We start from the raw sequence: 15,861 nt of genomic DNA on the forward strand, positions 1-15,861 counted from the left end.
CACTTTTCCTGAATGTTCTCTATATTCACTCAAACTGTTCAGCGCTGGGATCAAGTCTAACCAAGTGTCTGGCTACTGATTCGCTTCAGGGTACAGTATGAAATTCTTTCTCCTTTTAAAAGGTTACAAAAGTTTTAGGACCTAACTACCTCTGAAATCAGTCTCCTCCTCACAGAGCATCCGCCCATTTGCAAACACTTTCAGGAAAGATTTATGCAGGATGCAGCTAGTGCCAGAGCCCTGGCTTCTGGAAGCCACTTCAATGCCCTGCTAACAAGAACCTTTATTTCCTGTCCCCCTTCACAGGCTGCAAGTATTATCTATGTTCTCAGACAAAGCTAAGGGAGGTTCTTAATTCAGAGTCCAGTCCTGCTCCAACTGCCTGAGCCAGTACTCTTGCACTGCTGTTAATATTTATGCCCATACCTCAAAGACAGAAAAGTACATTTAAGCAAGGCAGACCAAAACCATCAGTGTATGGAAGACCTAACTGTTAGCAGCAGACTTCCCCGTGGACTGCTTGGGCAAAGGGCCTGAAAAGAAACGGATTATTTTATACAATATGTGGCATTGTCTTATGAAGCATATAGATGTATTGCAAGGTTGCACTATAAGGAGAGTTACAGTCCAGACTGGTGAAAGACAAGGAAGGCATTGATACCGTGTTAGTACCCCAAAACTAACCATACATGTGTTAATGCAAGAGGTTATACATCACTCCTCCACTGGCATGTTCCTCTCCTCTCTAGCAAAGCACTGGAGCCGAATATCATGCATACAGGGGCAAGATCACTGAAAAGGGCAAGGGCTGCGTTGAGTGGCGAATCCTGTATCCCAAGGGAACAGGGAAGCGGAAGGAGTCCTACACTAGCAACTTGCGCTTTGGCCTTCATCTGTGATGAAATCCCTATAAGTGGGTTCTTACTATGGAGAGTAAGGGACTACTGAAACGAGAGAATCCCTCACCCAACCCACAGACACCCAGAAGTTTGGGCAAAACACAAGAATTACATTAAGAATAGGAAATACATAGGAAAAATGTTTCCGAAGGCAACATTCACCTCTAGGTTTGACCTTGCTCACTGTTTATCTCAGTTAAAAATAAAACACTGGAAAAAAGCCAATTGTGAGACTGCTTATTTGCGTGTAGTTAGTCGAGCAAAGGAAGGTGGTCAGCTCACCTGGAATTTATAAGACTTTGATTATTCTTCTCATATAACTGAAGCAGTAGCAGTATCTTCTGATCTAAAAAACAAGACGAAACCCAAAGTCAGTCACGTATGAAGATGAAAACCAGACCTAGTAGGAAGTACCTTTCCCAGGCTCACACACTTACCTACAGCACTCAGTGTAGCCCCGTAGGCACCCAGTAACACAGCAAGGTGACTGCTCTCACAGAGAGAAGGGCTAAGTTTCACAACTGTCAGCAGTATATCCACCAAGGCCTCTGAAATAAACACACAGCTTTAGCTTTGTTTCTCTCTCAGTTAGATAGTGCATACATAAATACCCTCCCACACATATACCCTCTCTAAATAGATGCACACACAGTACTGTACGTTTTAGATCAAGATCTACCTCTATAAATACCAAAAAACATTTCCCTGACTACACTAAAGGATGATTATGATGCATTTAATTCAAGTGGAACAACTTTTTTTAAGAAGTTAAAACAGTATTTCCAAGCTGGACACACAAATGTTACTGTGAGGTGAGGTCCACAATGTGGCATATGACCCTGCAGAAACTTTCCATGTGTACACATTTGATTTCACCTTAAAAAGAAGCGCTATACCCCATCCTACCATACTGCAGCTCCCTCCTCTCCCAGGAAGGCATCTTAAATTAGCTCAGGAGATGCACAGAGTAAAGGCAGACATCCCAGCAACCTCCTCAAGAAGTTACAGCAAGAACTTGTAAGTTCACACCTCAGCTGCAGTAACTTATCAAAATGCTTTTACGCTGTGCATTTCAACAGGGGTCATCACTGCAGAATCCAATTAGTTAGCAAGCTACAGGAACTCTGTCCTGGGGCGTACAAAAATTATCCACCTTTATTTTATAACTAGTTGAGAAACAGATCAAATAAGTGATCAGATTACTCAAAGGCAAATAGGGTATCTGTGGCAGATTCAAGACCTGAATCCAGGTTTCTTTACTCCCAGTATCTGAAAAGGCACAGGCTTTTCCCCCTAGTATCTATAGGAATATAAAACTTATGTCAAAACAAAACAGATCATAAAGACAACAGCCAGAATGAATGCACTTTTGACACCAAGTTTCTGAATTAGTGAAGTTAGCCTTAAAGAATCCATCTTGCTGCTCTACAGAAATACATTCAAAAGGTAAAACACATACAGTATGCAGCAAAACCTATTACTTATTTTGAATTTCACTAAATTTGTGACTTCACAAGAGCTTTTTGCTCTTTTCAGGTGATTTAAAACTTTAAAGTTTGTTTACATGTTGCTCACTGATGTACACAAAATTTGTTATCAACATGCTGCCCTGAGAATTTCCTCCCCTTTTCTTATATGGCTCCTTCAATCACTGAATCTCAAAGCCCTGGGCAGTGGGAAAAAGCTGAGGTGTATGTAGATTAAATGAGTGGTTCAAGGTCAGGTAGTATTTCATTTGGCAGAGACGAAGAAACAAAGCCAATCCTACACATGAACTAGCACCCAATTTATATTACTCATGGAAGGATATTCCTCGTGAAAGGTTGCAATATCAAATACACATCAATTCAATTAACATTTTTGATACAACTTGCAAAATCAACTTAAAATCTTCTGTATCAACCTATTTTAAAATAAGTTTAAACATCACACACGTTTCTAACAGAATCTATATGCACTTCAGTGATCTTACATTAACAGCCTCACAGAAACCTAAAGAATTAATACAAGATTTCAACAGGGTTAAAAAACAACCAGTAGTTCTAGAAAACGTAAGTGTTTAAAACTGGCAGCCATAAAATGAATGCAACATTTGGATCCACGTAGAGGTAGAATTTAAAACTACACGCTAATATTCTGGAATTGTTTAATAGCTCTGCAAGTATATGTAGGTGGATAGGTTACTGGATGGATAGAATATAATGCAAGAAAGACAAGATTACTAAATATAGTTAAAGGGAAGAAGATGATAAAAAAATACCTCTTGTCTGGATGTTCGTGCCGTCTTCTTCTCTTGACCTCAGTATGGCTGACAAAAATAGAGAGTGCTGCGTGACCATCATGTGGAGTTTGGAGAGCTTGACTAATCTCTGACTAAGTGAGGATTCTTTCTTGTATAATAGCTGAATAGCAATGTTCAGGACTTTCAAAAATGCTTCATCTCTGTAGCGGTACCTTTAGAAGCAAGGATCACAGAAAAGTCAGACCCCAACCAAAAGGAAAGCTGCTTGAAAAAAAATCCATTTAAGACGTAAGAGCTTTGCAAAGAAAGCAAAGTTAGTAAAAACAAAGCAAATTAAAAAAAAATGAAAGCACATGCACCTCTTTCCCTGAGCTGTTTTTTTAAGCTATACTGGTATCTTAATTATAAAAAAGAAAAGAGAATCAACACACAGTCACACCTGTAGCTGCACTGATCTTAATAAAGGATTAGGATTTTGCCTACTAACCTTCAGACAACAACCCTTCAGATTAACACTTCTACCTCCACAGAAACCAAGATCATCCTAAACTATTTTTTATTTCTTTTATTTAAACGGTTTACATTTAAAGTTGAAAGATCTGATTCTGTTTTCATATGAATTGTATTTCAGAAATACCTTAAATAAAAAGAAAGTAAGTTATATGAGCATAAAGCTTCTTTATGCTGGTCGAAAAGAAGCTAGTCCAGCTATCTAGTTAGCTATGTTAGTTAGGCTAACTGGAGCACAAAATCCAAATCTGCCTGCAATTGTGCAGGTTCAGGCTCCAATGAAGCCAGTGGATGCGACATAAAGCGCATCCTGAGAAACAAGGAGCATTGTCAAATCTGACTGAATTCAGGGGAGACAGGGTGTTTCCAGTATAATGCAGGACAAGGCCAAGTGAACAGAAGCGTACCTCCTACAGCACCTTTGATGCACCTCAGAATTACTTACTTGAGTCCCATCTTCGCAAGGCTGTACCAGTCATCTGGGTCCACTTCTTCAACAAAGCGCTGTGCACACAGTAAGTAAAAACAGATGTTTACATTTAGCGCATAGAGCTTCATCAACGCCAGCAATTTTTGTTCCACAGACACACTAACAACATGCAAGCCCAACACTCAGGTGGGACAATCAAAGGACAACAGGGAAGAAAACTCTTGGATACAACAATCCTACCTCCTGATTCAACTGAAACTGCAAGTTTTGTTTTGCTGGTCCTGGGAGCAAGGGAGCATGTGGGCTGTATGCAATCAAAAAGCAAGCTGGTCTGTAGGTACCAAAAAACCCAGAGCCTTGAAACTCTTCACACTCCCCAAGCGTGAAAGGAATAAAAAGCCAGCAAGTCAAAGCAAGAGACTGCTACTCAAGTACTAGGTTTTTGTGTACCTACAATGTGCTTAATCTAACCAACCTCTGCATGTGGCCAACAGATATGATACCTGGGTGAGCCGAGCGTACATGTTCTTTACAAAAACTGATGTTCCCTGAAATGCTATAAACCACAATAAACAACAATCAGTTTTAAGAAGACGGACAGCTGCACATGCCAGCAGTCCCAGTAATAGTAGGTGCTAACCTCGTCAGGCCTGCAAACACCATCAGGATGAACACTATGAGGTGGCCCCTCAGGTCCTGCAAGACTCCTGTCCTGCAGTCAGTCGTGTCCTAAAATGGAGTCTCTCCAGAAGCCATAAAGAGGTCAAAGGTATTCGCTGCCTGCAGAGACTTTCATTTGTATGTCTTACATGGATCTGCCTACCTTACTGAACTAGAAAAAAAACAGTAGTACAGAGGGAAGGATCACGTAGCGTTCTTCATGATCAAAGTCTGGATTTCTATCTATGATCAACCGGATTTCTGCCACAGACTTCAGAAGGCATGGCAGGTGGGTCTTGTCGGAAGCGTCTCTATCACTCTATCACTTTTTTTTATTTAGATAAAAATCAAAGGTTGTCAGTGGATGTTTTTAACTCCTGAACACCTCAAACTCCGATTTTCAAAGGGGACTGTTAGCAGAAAGCCATCATCAAGAACAACTCAAAACTGCTTCTTATAAAGGATGAGCAGGGCTAAGTTTACCCTGTAAAAGCTCTTAAAAGCCCATAGAAGCCACAATCTATAAAACAGAAAATAAAGTCCAATCTATATTTACCCAAGATACAAGAGCACAGTAACACATATGTACACAGTCACATTCTGGCAATGCCGATAAAAAGAAGTCTTACCAATAATTCTTCCAGCCTCAGCAGCATGGACCTCTCCACTTCTTGCTTACTTTCATCTTTACTGCTGTTGTACATGACAATTAACCCCTTCATGCAGGCTGATAACAGGCGTCTCTTCCAAGAATGAAGCTCTTCAGAGTTTTCAAGCACTCTAGATATGGCATCTGCCACTGTCCAACTGCAGAAAGATATTAATTTATTTTTTTAATGTTATATCATGCTTTTTGTATATGCCAAGTAGGTCTTGCAGCCAAAGGTTAAAGTGACAGATTCTCTGAGGAGAAGATGCTATTATTGTTCACAATATTTGCATTCATGCATATCTATCACAATGCTTTATGGGACAAACCTAGTTCTGAAAGAGGGCAACTGGATTTGCCTACCTCTCATTATTTTCTGCTTTCTCAAGAGCAGCAGGAAGCTGGTCAATAAGGTTTCGCAGCCCTTTGCTTTCTGAAGATGGCAACAACTTCGAAAGAACTTGCAGTTTCACAGTGGTCTCATGAGACGCTTCTGTGTCTTGAAATACACTGCAGAGCTCCTTCCACACAGCTTTCCTCAGGACAGGTATAACAGCTGAGCTAACTGCCGGGAGAGAGCAGGGGACACAGGTTTCACCATCTAAGCGTGTTAAGCAACAATACCCTTATAAATACAAAAATCCCAAATCGCTTTTCTAATCAAGGTCCAGATTGCTTAGTTTCTAGGAAATTATACTACAGTAGCTGCTAATCTGCTACAGAGAAGTGCACTCTGTATTGCTCCATAGCGCCATTAGGAAGTATTTAGCATATGTACCAGACAACCACTTGCTACACAGCTGAAACGATTAGTCATGGGCAAACAATGCAGACCTTCAAAAGAGGGACAACTTCCTGATAAGAAGCCTTGTCCTTGCATCTCAGGAAGGATGAAACCTTACCAGTTCTCTGACTCTGGACTCAAACGAAATTTTCTCTCACATCAACAGACAGCTAACAGGCACCTTATAAATCAAGTCAGTCGGATAGCAGTTTTCCCTTTTCTTCCCATCTTCTACCTTCCTGTGTGCTGACGAGATCTTTTCACTACTTGAACTTCTCCTAGATAGAGCTAGCCTTCTCTACCAACCGCTACAGTCAGACTGTTTCTGTCGCTATTCACATTTCTATGCAATAAGAGAAATGAAATCAAAGTGATCCTGTTCTGTCGAGTTGAATCCTAACTTGTAGTTTTGCTGGCAGAAAATTTAACAGTCTTGTCAATTTAATGCTGCTGTTGGTTTGGAAAGTTTTGGACTGCCAGCTTAGGAAGGCATTACTGTAGGAAGCTATATTTGGAGATTTATTTTAGAAGAAAGTTTTGGACTCTTGCACTTGTAAAAGTGAAAGCTTACATTCTGCAAAACCATATGGCCATGGCATTCCACTCACCAGACAGTGTTCTATCTATGTCCAAGAAAAAGTTTTTACCTCCTATACTAAGCCAAGATGAGCATGAAGACAAATTTTCACATGCACTAAGTATTAAATAAGGACTTCAAAAGAGAAAACTAGGCAACAGCAACTATAAGAGTACTTTGCTTCAGTCTAACAGCCAAGCTTCATTGCAGTCCTTTACCTTTTATGCTGCAGAGGTGTTGATCAGAGAATCATTAGAAATTAGACATGTAACTTTTATCACCTCTACTTATTGTGCAGAGGATCCATGATTTTAAGGCCAGCAGAGCCTATACTGAGAATCTGGCCTCCCAAATCACGCATAGGGATCAGCTGTGGCTTTACCTGCGGAAGGCCGGGTGAAATCATACTGGTCTCTGCACTGCAAATACACATTAATGAGTGGAAGAAAGCTCTCCATGTTTTTCCTGAGGTACTTTCCAGTGGCACTGCTCAGACACCACAGCTCAAACTGCAGCAGGTGAGTCCTGCAGTGTTTCATCAGCATGCCCACAATGGCAAGGGAAGTTTCTGACCTCTGGTTAAGGCAGTGAACATGCACCTCTACACTGACTGCGTGTGCAAGGACGGGCTCGCTTTGGAGAGCCTGAAGGAAAAGTTTCTCTAAATCTTTGCTGGCTGATGCTGACATCAATATCCCCAAAGCTTCAATGTGCTCTCTGGACAGCAGTAGTTCTTCTCGTTGTGGCTGCCTTTGGTAGCTCTCTGTGAGGAGCTGCACCAAAATCTGTCCATAGAAGCTTAATTGTTTCCCTTTTTTCGGGGATTTTTCAGATTTCTGAGTAGTCAAGCTCATCTCTGGAAGTCGCAGCATGGTTAAAGTGATCTCCTTCAGCTGAGCTGCAGCCATGTATATGTGCAACTCCTCCAGAGCCTCCAGCTGGTGAGACTTCTTGGGAGAGACCTGGCTTCTGTCTTTCCCCGCAGCCTGTAGCTCTTTCAAGACACTTTTTGTGATAGCTTCAAAATACTTCGATAACACATGTTTGTGATCCATGCTCTGCAACATCGGGGCACCCGTTTTCAACAGCTGGAGCACACCAGAATTGAGATGAGCCGACAGGAGCTTCACAGTGACAGGGTTTAAACTGTGCTGAGGAAGAGAACGTTGTTCTAAAGCCAGGAACCAACTCTCCAGCGTAGGATGTCTGAAAATCAACATGAGTGTATCTTCTAGTGTCTGTAACAAATGGTTGTAACAATATCACTGAATGGATAATTATAGTTTGGGGGGGGGGGGGAATCATTCATCTGCCTGTTTTCCAGAGCATGTTTAATACAATTACTGAACATGAAACTGTCTATTAACTGGTCAGAGGATAAAAATATTAACAAATTGCAAGCACATAAATACCATTCTTCTAACATTTATGATGTGGGAAGCATGCCTTCGCTCAACATTGTCCACGTGTCTAAGCACGTTTCCACAGGAAAACTGTATATTGTGGGGTTTGTCAATACAATTCCATTCTAATCGCCACAAATCCACAGAACAGATGAAAGGGGGGCAAAAAGTCACTCCTCCAAGTACATACTTTTCATAACGAGGCTTTACACAAGGGTTAGGGAATAGAATTTCTTTTGTAAAGGTGGGTGATCTCTGTCAGGACCTCTCCTGACCATATTCCAGCTCAGGGGCGAGACTGCGGATGATGCAGCTTGGTCAAATCTCCAGACAGTAGTTTCGTTAACTGCTGGACCACATACATGCTCAAAGTTCCTAAGTCCTCCTCCTAGACCTTAAGAGCATCTCTCTGCATCAACCTGTTTCCATTCAATACAACTCTGAAATAAACAGTGTATGATATCCTGTTCACTCCCTGCCCTTCTGAGGGCCTGGCAAAAGCTATAGTAATGCTTCTACAAAGCAGTAAAACCCTGTTCAAGCCCTTATGCAGCGAGCGTATGACAGACACACTTTAATCCTAACTGAAATCCCAGAAATCCTCATGACTATTATCAAGTCACAGCACTCGCAAAGCCTGATCCCTGCTAAATCCCCTGCTCTCTGTCACATTTAGCCAGTTCCATTTTTTGGTGATCGGTGAAAAAATATCAACATAATGCGTGCTCAAAAATTGTTCATGTTTAAGATCATTTGCTTTAATTAATGGATCAGCAAAACTTGTGACTATTTCCCTAGAGAATAAATCAAACCAAGGTTTACTAACAGGTGAGCTTCTGGCCTGTGTATCAAAGGATTTGGTACCTTGTCATTTGAAGACTCCTCTGTAATCAGAGATTCCTCATCCACAAAGAGGTCTGATTCAGTCTGATGCTCTTCTCGTTTCTGCTGATTATCCAACTCTATCTGATTTCCCCGGCACAACAAGCGGCTCAGCAGGTCCACATAGAGGTCAACAAGGTGAGGACCAGAAGTTTTACTAACCTGTGAAAATACAGACACCTTGGAAGTTGAGAAAAGAGAAGGATGGGAGCAGAAGGATAATTATCCAACAGCAACAGAAATTAACTAAGAACTTCCTAGATTACAACCTCTTCTGGGGGAAGGAATCACTCCCTGCTGTAGAAACGTGATTCTAAGAAAAGTCTCAGGGTGCCAAATAAGTATTTATAGATTTTTCTTCTATACTGCGACTTTTGGTGTAACACAGGCCAATGAATTTCACTCTCTGGAGAGGCTTCTTATGGAGGCCCAGGAGCTGGATTAAAATCTGGAGTTTATTTGCACTAAGCACAGATCAGTAAGGTAACCCATGCAAAGTAAATCCAAGACTCCTCAACAATTAGAAGGACATACATTTGTTTACAAATTAGGTGCAGGTTTGTCTGGTGCTCTATAGCCTCAGTGAGAGCTGAGAATGTGAAAAAGCGGCAGAACTGGATCTTTCAGTTTTAACAGCCAAGTCATTTGTACTTGCTGCATTAAAATAAAACAAACAAACCCACAATATCATCACAATATTGCTCTTACACTGCCAAAGTTCTCCACTGTGGATTTCAGGTATAGCAACACATGCTTTACTCCTAACAACAGCTGTTCAGGCGGGAGCTGGGAAGCCAAGTCTCTCAGTTTTGTCTGGATATCATCTTCCAGTAAGGTATTGCTTCCTCTCTCATAGGCTTTCTTTAGCAAAGTGGTAAACACAGAATCCAGGGCCACAGCAGGTTCTTTGCATACCTCTTTTTGTTTTTTGAACTGTTTAAAATGAAAAAAAAAGGGTAAAAAACATGAAGATGAGTATAAATCAAAAGCTTCTTTAGCTACCTCTGTTTTGAAATGAGTTCTGTCCTAAGAGCAGCAGTGAAGCTCCAGGTTCACTGTGTGCTGTACAGCAACCCCTTGTACAACTGGTCTATGCATTTCCAGCCCATACCTGGGTGAACTCCAACCACTGTAAACTGGCTCCTCGGGCCACATCACACATTATGTTACACTGTGCCCGATGAGGAGCTGTAGTCTGGCTGATTGCATACAACTGTTGAGCCCTTGCTTCACTTCCCAACCACAGCGCAGACTTTGTGTGTCATTAGACAAAAGCCCTTGAGTAAACTTGTGTCCCAATGTGATCAAGAAGCAATACAGAATTATCTTAATGTAAATGCACTTTCTGATGGAAATGTAACCTTTATACACTGTGAGGTTTTACAGTAACATTGGCTCAAGCATTCAAGCGACTTCAGGTATTCCATACCACGGGTTCCTGAGATTGTTGCGGTATCCAGAGTTTATAGTACTGGTTAAACTGGTAGAGCTGAGGGTACTTAGAAACTTTCAGGGTCTGCAGATCTTTATCATAGAGCTGGAACATCAAGCAGAGGGCAAGGGGTTCTCTCTGAGAGTGCAGGAGGTCAGTGAAAACAGCAACAAGATACTCTACGATGTCTGCTCCTAGAAAAGCAAAATAAAAAATGAAACTTCTGTTGACAGAAGTAATGTACATGAGCACAGACACTAGGGCAACTCTCTTTCCTTAAGGCCTGGGCAACAGGCCACATAGCATCATTTAGAAAAGTACTGAATAGGATTAAAAGGTGTTTGTGATAAGCTAGACAAGTGTTCCTGACCCACTGAGGTATCCGGAAAAATCCTCCAAACAGTAGCCATTGTTGAAGTAAATAATCACCCCACTTTAAGATACATGCTCAGGTTGGCCTGTTTTCTTCCAGACAAGCATAAAACTAACTCTGCCTTTACTGTGTTGTGCTAAACTTGTCTGTATTTTGATGGATAAGGACCCCAGTCAAGCACCACCTAAGAGGAGAACTGATTTGTACCGGGGGAAACACACCCAGGTTAACACACACTGGTTAAATATGGAGGATTTTCTTTCACAACTGGGACTTTCAGTCCCACTCCAGGTGCTACTCAACAGCCAGATATATGTAGGACTTACTGAGGTACTGCGGGGTTGGCAAATCCTGCTCTGAGGCCAACTGCTGCCCCTGTGACTCCTCACTCCACCAAATCCTTTCCTCAAGGAGGTGGTAGAACTTTGCAACATTCACCTCTGGAGCTTCATCTCTGAAGAAGTTTTCTTTGGAAAACACATCCATTTTCTATTCAACAGTCCAGTCCTCTCTCCCTTACTGACAGTGGAAGAGCTGCCTACAGCCACTGAAACCACCGTCCTCTCACGATCTGCATACTCTGTGCTTGAAACACTCCGTTATTGAAGCACAACTGCTTCCAGGCCAAGACTGTCCATGCAGGGACAGTGTCTCTGCACTGCTCCTCAGTCCCCTCTATACTGTGCTCAGAGGCTGGGGTCATTCTCCTCCTCGACTTCCCTGCATCTCATAGGGAAAAGGTGGGCTCCCTTTTTCTAACATGGGCAAGTTTGTTTTCCCACAGTAGGACCTCCCTAGAGTCAAATGGCAGTTTGTAGAATGTCTGCATTTCCATCTATTTTCCCTACTCCAGAAACCAAAAGTGAGCTTCTTTAGGGTCAGGAAAAAAGGACAGAAGCACCTCATAAGCTTTAATGCCTCTCTCAAGCAGGGAACGCCATGGATCTGCACCTCCTTCTGCTTACAACGAAAATAATAAAACGTCTTGAGGAGCTCACTGGGTAAGAATGATCCAACTTCCACTCCACTAGCATAGACGATAAATAGAAACAAAAAAGTCTGTACCTGTTCCATTTTCAGTCTGAAGCAACAGTATATTCCTGGCTTCTAATGCAGCAGGGACAATAGCACTGAATGGAAATGTTTGGGTAATCATGTCTTCATTTAAAGTGAACCCAATTTCTTCATCTAAGCCATCACTGCCCTCCATTAGGACATCCACCATATCCAGGACATCTGTTAAGTGAATAAAAAAATGTAAGCAGAGGATTCAGACTAACTAGAAAACAACAGAGGTAGAATCCAACACTCCACAAATACAAGGCAGCTTCTGAATTCCCAAAGCAGAAAAAAGGATGAAAGACACATTTGCCTAGCAATACAATGGTAAATGCAACTATAAAAATCACTGCCTCTTACTGTGTGCTTAACACTATTTTCTGCCTTTCAACACTGCTGTCCAGCTGACAGAAGTAAGGGAAGGGAAGAGATGCATCACCTACTGCTATCATGATGGCTTTAGGTAAGGACTATCAGAGTGTAACAGTGACAGGAAATGTGTATGGGAAAGTACGAAGGAAGCAGCTACTTCCCCATTAAAAGAACATCCTGAGCAGTCTTTGAAGAGGAGCTCAGCTCTATATGGCCAGAGAACCAAATCTTGGTCATGAAAGAGCCAAAGACAGCTTTAACAAACGAAGAAGATACCACGTATTCCATGACTGGCATTACATCTCTCTAATACAGTCAACTCAAGGCAACTGATCCATCTGGTACTGAGTGTAAACTACCTCAATTATCCTACGTTTATGTGCTCCGAAATCCTACGTGTGGACTGTTATAGCTAGCACATGGTAAGTTGTCCAAGTGTCCACATCTGCAGAATTTTTACTTTGTCTGCAGTAGCGTTGTGACTGGTCCCAGAAAGCAGGAGCAGCAAAATTCCAGCCGTGTGTCTGGGAGTAAAAAAGTTCCCTGGCTACCCCAGCCCTTTCCTCCTGGATGAACGGATATGAGCAGCCCCAAGGAGAGCAACTGTAATAGTTTTCATTTTATTTAGAAAATGCTGCTGCAGGAGCCTGAAGAGAGATTTAAAATACTGTTAAAACGGCGTAACTGCATCAGAAATCACTTTTGGGAGTAAAGTGCTGACTTTGCAATTCAGACTTCTACTTCTGATACTAAATACAACTGGAGAACTGAATCTGTAGGTCCTTAAGCAGGATTTCTATAGTTATCAGTCATCAGTTTGCAGATTAGGGCTAGGAAATTTAGCACAAAGTCTTGGAATTCTCTGTTGTTGAGGGAATCACCACATACCGTCAATGTGAGAGATGGGGATGCTGATGTTATCAATGTCTTGTTTAAACATGGTAACTTGGAGCATACTGGCTTCCTGAACAAGGTCTGCTGCTTTATCTGTATATGGATAAGGGTTTGTCACCAGTTTCAACAGGATCTGTTAACAAAGGTTGAGAGAGAAACGGCTATTAAGTCTACAGGAACCACATCTTGTTAAGAAAGACCATGTTCTAAAAGTGGTTGGAAGCTGGAAAAGTTTTAGGAGGACAACTTCCATATAATTCTGCAGGAGTCTGCCTATGGTTACTGCTGTACATGGGACACCGGGTCTGATGGAAAAAGAAACATCCACTGCAATTTTGCACTTAAAGTGCTACCACAGACTGAGCCCCTGGGGAAACTGCAATGAAAAGGCAGCACTGGGCATTTAACATCCTGAAAACTAAACAGGAAATGTCAGCTTTTCTTGTCAAAGACTACAATTTACTCAGGTCTGATAATTTTGGCAGGTATTGCCACATAAAGAAAAGAGGAGATAAGAGCTACCCCCACACACAACACTCTACTCTTATATCAACAATGCTGTAATAACAACTTATCTTTCTGGATGTAATTTGCCTCCAAATCATTTCACTGTCCTCCCACCCAAGACAAGAAAGATGTCACCTCTGTATAAAGAATTACAAACACTGCTTTTCTCAGAATTCATTCACCGATCTTTGACAGGCTTCTCAACAATAGCAACAAAATAATTAGTTTCCATTAATGCTATTCTTGGCATTGTTTATCCAGCTAATTTGAACAGTTGTTACCCTTTCCAAAAATTGAATCACTGCTTCCTTTTTGTCTTCTTTTGTATTATCCAAGTGTTCCAGCCAAATTGAAAGTTCCTTCCACGTGTACTCAAACACTCCACTGTCACGTAAAACCTGTCCAGAAAAACAAAGGGGGGGGGGGGGAGGGTAAAAAAAGAAAAAAAACAAAACACACCAAAATACAAAACTCAAAAAAAGCACAGATCTTTCTGTATAGCAACTTCATGTTTTCTTCTTGGAAAGACAAAAAGAAGAACAGGTTGATGAAATAAAATATCTGTCATTCTCACCTCCTTAGGTCAAGAGGCCTTATTCCCATTTACCAAGGCAACTCTAACTGCATAACAGAGGGTAAAACTGAATGCATTTTTTTAAATAAAATCTCCCAAGACTGTATAATCTGACCTCAGCCTAACTAGGGCCAAGGCCTAGTGTCTTCATCACGGCTGTTCTGCTTACCGCTCTCCCAGCAAAAGCAGCGAGAGGTGAAGCATGACTACGTTACAGGTGACGAATGAAACCCGCTCAGCTTTGCCAGACACACTCAAGCACTGTAGGAAAAGGGGAAGAAGCAGTCCTGGGGCAGAGAAAGGAGGGCTTTAAGAACGATCAAAGTAAGAGGCAAAAACATGGCTTACTCTCTCACAACTGGGAAAATCAGCTGAGAGCAACCTATTTTTGCTCCTGTCTTCTCAGAGTCTCTCCTCCTCTCACCTGCTGCCTGCAGCACAAACCCACTACAACTCCACTTGGTTCTTGCCCTCACACTGACCATGTGTATGGGATGGATCTCATATGCACCCCATTCAAGTATGCTGCAAACGCCTATTCACCAGCCTGGGCCACGAGCACACGGCAATCTCACTATGAACTTTCATTCCCAAGCATTTGGAATACGAGACTTCTACAAGCACTCAGGGCACAGGAACCTGCTTCAACACATGCCAGGGCAGCATGCACCGGATCCAGAGGCCGTTGTGCTACCCGCAGTGCTGCTCACTGCAGCAGCCTCTCTCTCTGCTGCTTCATTGCTCAAGGCCTACGGTGCAAGGACACCAGAGGAAGAGAGCAGGATGCAGCACAGAGCGACAGCCAGGGCCAGTCCATCTCGCTGGTCCCAACCTGCAAAAGAGCCTTACGTTGGACAGCTTCAGTGGAGCTAGTGTGTCCCCTGTCCCATCACGCGGCCTGAAACACCAGATGTGTCCCCTGCAGTGGGGGCTACTACAATGCTGTCTCACACGCTGGCAAGGATGGTCCCCCTAAGGCACAGCCAAAACTAAGAGCCAGCATAAAGGCTAGCAGGATTTTTGGTCTAACCACCTCAAGTCCTTCTGTTGTCAGCAGTCAGGCAGCACAAACCCTACTGAGGTCAAAGTTGCCTGGACACAGAGCATTTGTTCCCTCCACCTTAGTAAATCTTATTCTTATAATTTCAGGGGAGCAGGCTACACTCCTTTTAGGGGGTTGTACATCTTTATACCATTACAGCAGGTAAAAAAAAGCGCCATACTGTTAAAAGCAGCCTATAGAAGGGCTTTTGAAAACTACTGACGTAATATAAAGGAAAATCATTGCTAAATTAAATCTAAATCAGCCTATTTGTGCTTAAAAGAGTTGGGTAGATGGGTAAACAGTCAAATAAATGAACAGTGGGTCGTGCCCACAGCAAGGTACAGAGAGAAGCGTAGGCATATTCACAGTTGCTGTGGGTGGTGAGGTACACACAATTTTACCACAGTCAAGTAAGAAGCACTAAATTATTTAGAAATTTTTGCCCACTTTCACGCTATCTAAATTCAGGCCCTTATCTGAAGCACCTAAATGAGGAACTTGGTGACTCTATGCTCCGTCTGTAAAAGAAAGAAAGGAGGAGGATGGAGAAGAGGAAGAGGAGGAATGGC

General features: G+C 42.2%; 1 protein-coding gene across 1 annotated transcript in view; it reads right to left on the reverse strand.

Moving 5' to 3' along the window:
* Positions 1-15,861, reverse strand: part of URB1 (URB1 ribosome biogenesis factor) — a 56,471-nt gene that overhangs the window by 15,512 nt on the left and 25,098 nt on the right. The window contains exons 16-28 of the mRNA XM_087758229.1: positions 13,955-14,071; positions 13,161-13,299; positions 11,907-12,077; positions 10,466-10,662; positions 9,745-9,969; positions 9,019-9,198; positions 7,134-7,989; positions 5,754-5,955; positions 5,371-5,548; positions 4,097-4,155; positions 3,160-3,353; positions 1,337-1,447; positions 1,182-1,245 (exon numbers count right to left, since the gene is read on the reverse strand). Coding sequence (XP_087614355.1) covers positions 1,182-1,245; positions 1,337-1,447; positions 3,160-3,353; positions 4,097-4,155; positions 5,371-5,548; positions 5,754-5,955; positions 7,134-7,989; positions 9,019-9,198; positions 9,745-9,969; positions 10,466-10,662; positions 11,907-12,077; positions 13,161-13,299; positions 13,955-14,071 — 2,693 coding nt within the window. The remainder of the gene's footprint in view (positions 1-1,181; positions 1,246-1,336; positions 1,448-3,159; positions 3,354-4,096; positions 4,156-5,370; positions 5,549-5,753; positions 5,956-7,133; positions 7,990-9,018; positions 9,199-9,744; positions 9,970-10,465; positions 10,663-11,906; positions 12,078-13,160; positions 13,300-13,954; positions 14,072-15,861) is intronic.

Source organism: Nipponia nippon, unplaced genomic scaffold, assembly GCF_047370975.1.
Source record: "Nipponia nippon isolate SJK-2023a ecotype South Korea unplaced genomic scaffold, ASM4737097v1 scaffold_2, whole genome shotgun sequence".
NCBI classification, from domain to species: Eukaryota; Metazoa; Chordata; class Aves; order Pelecaniformes; family Threskiornithidae; genus Nipponia; species Nipponia nippon.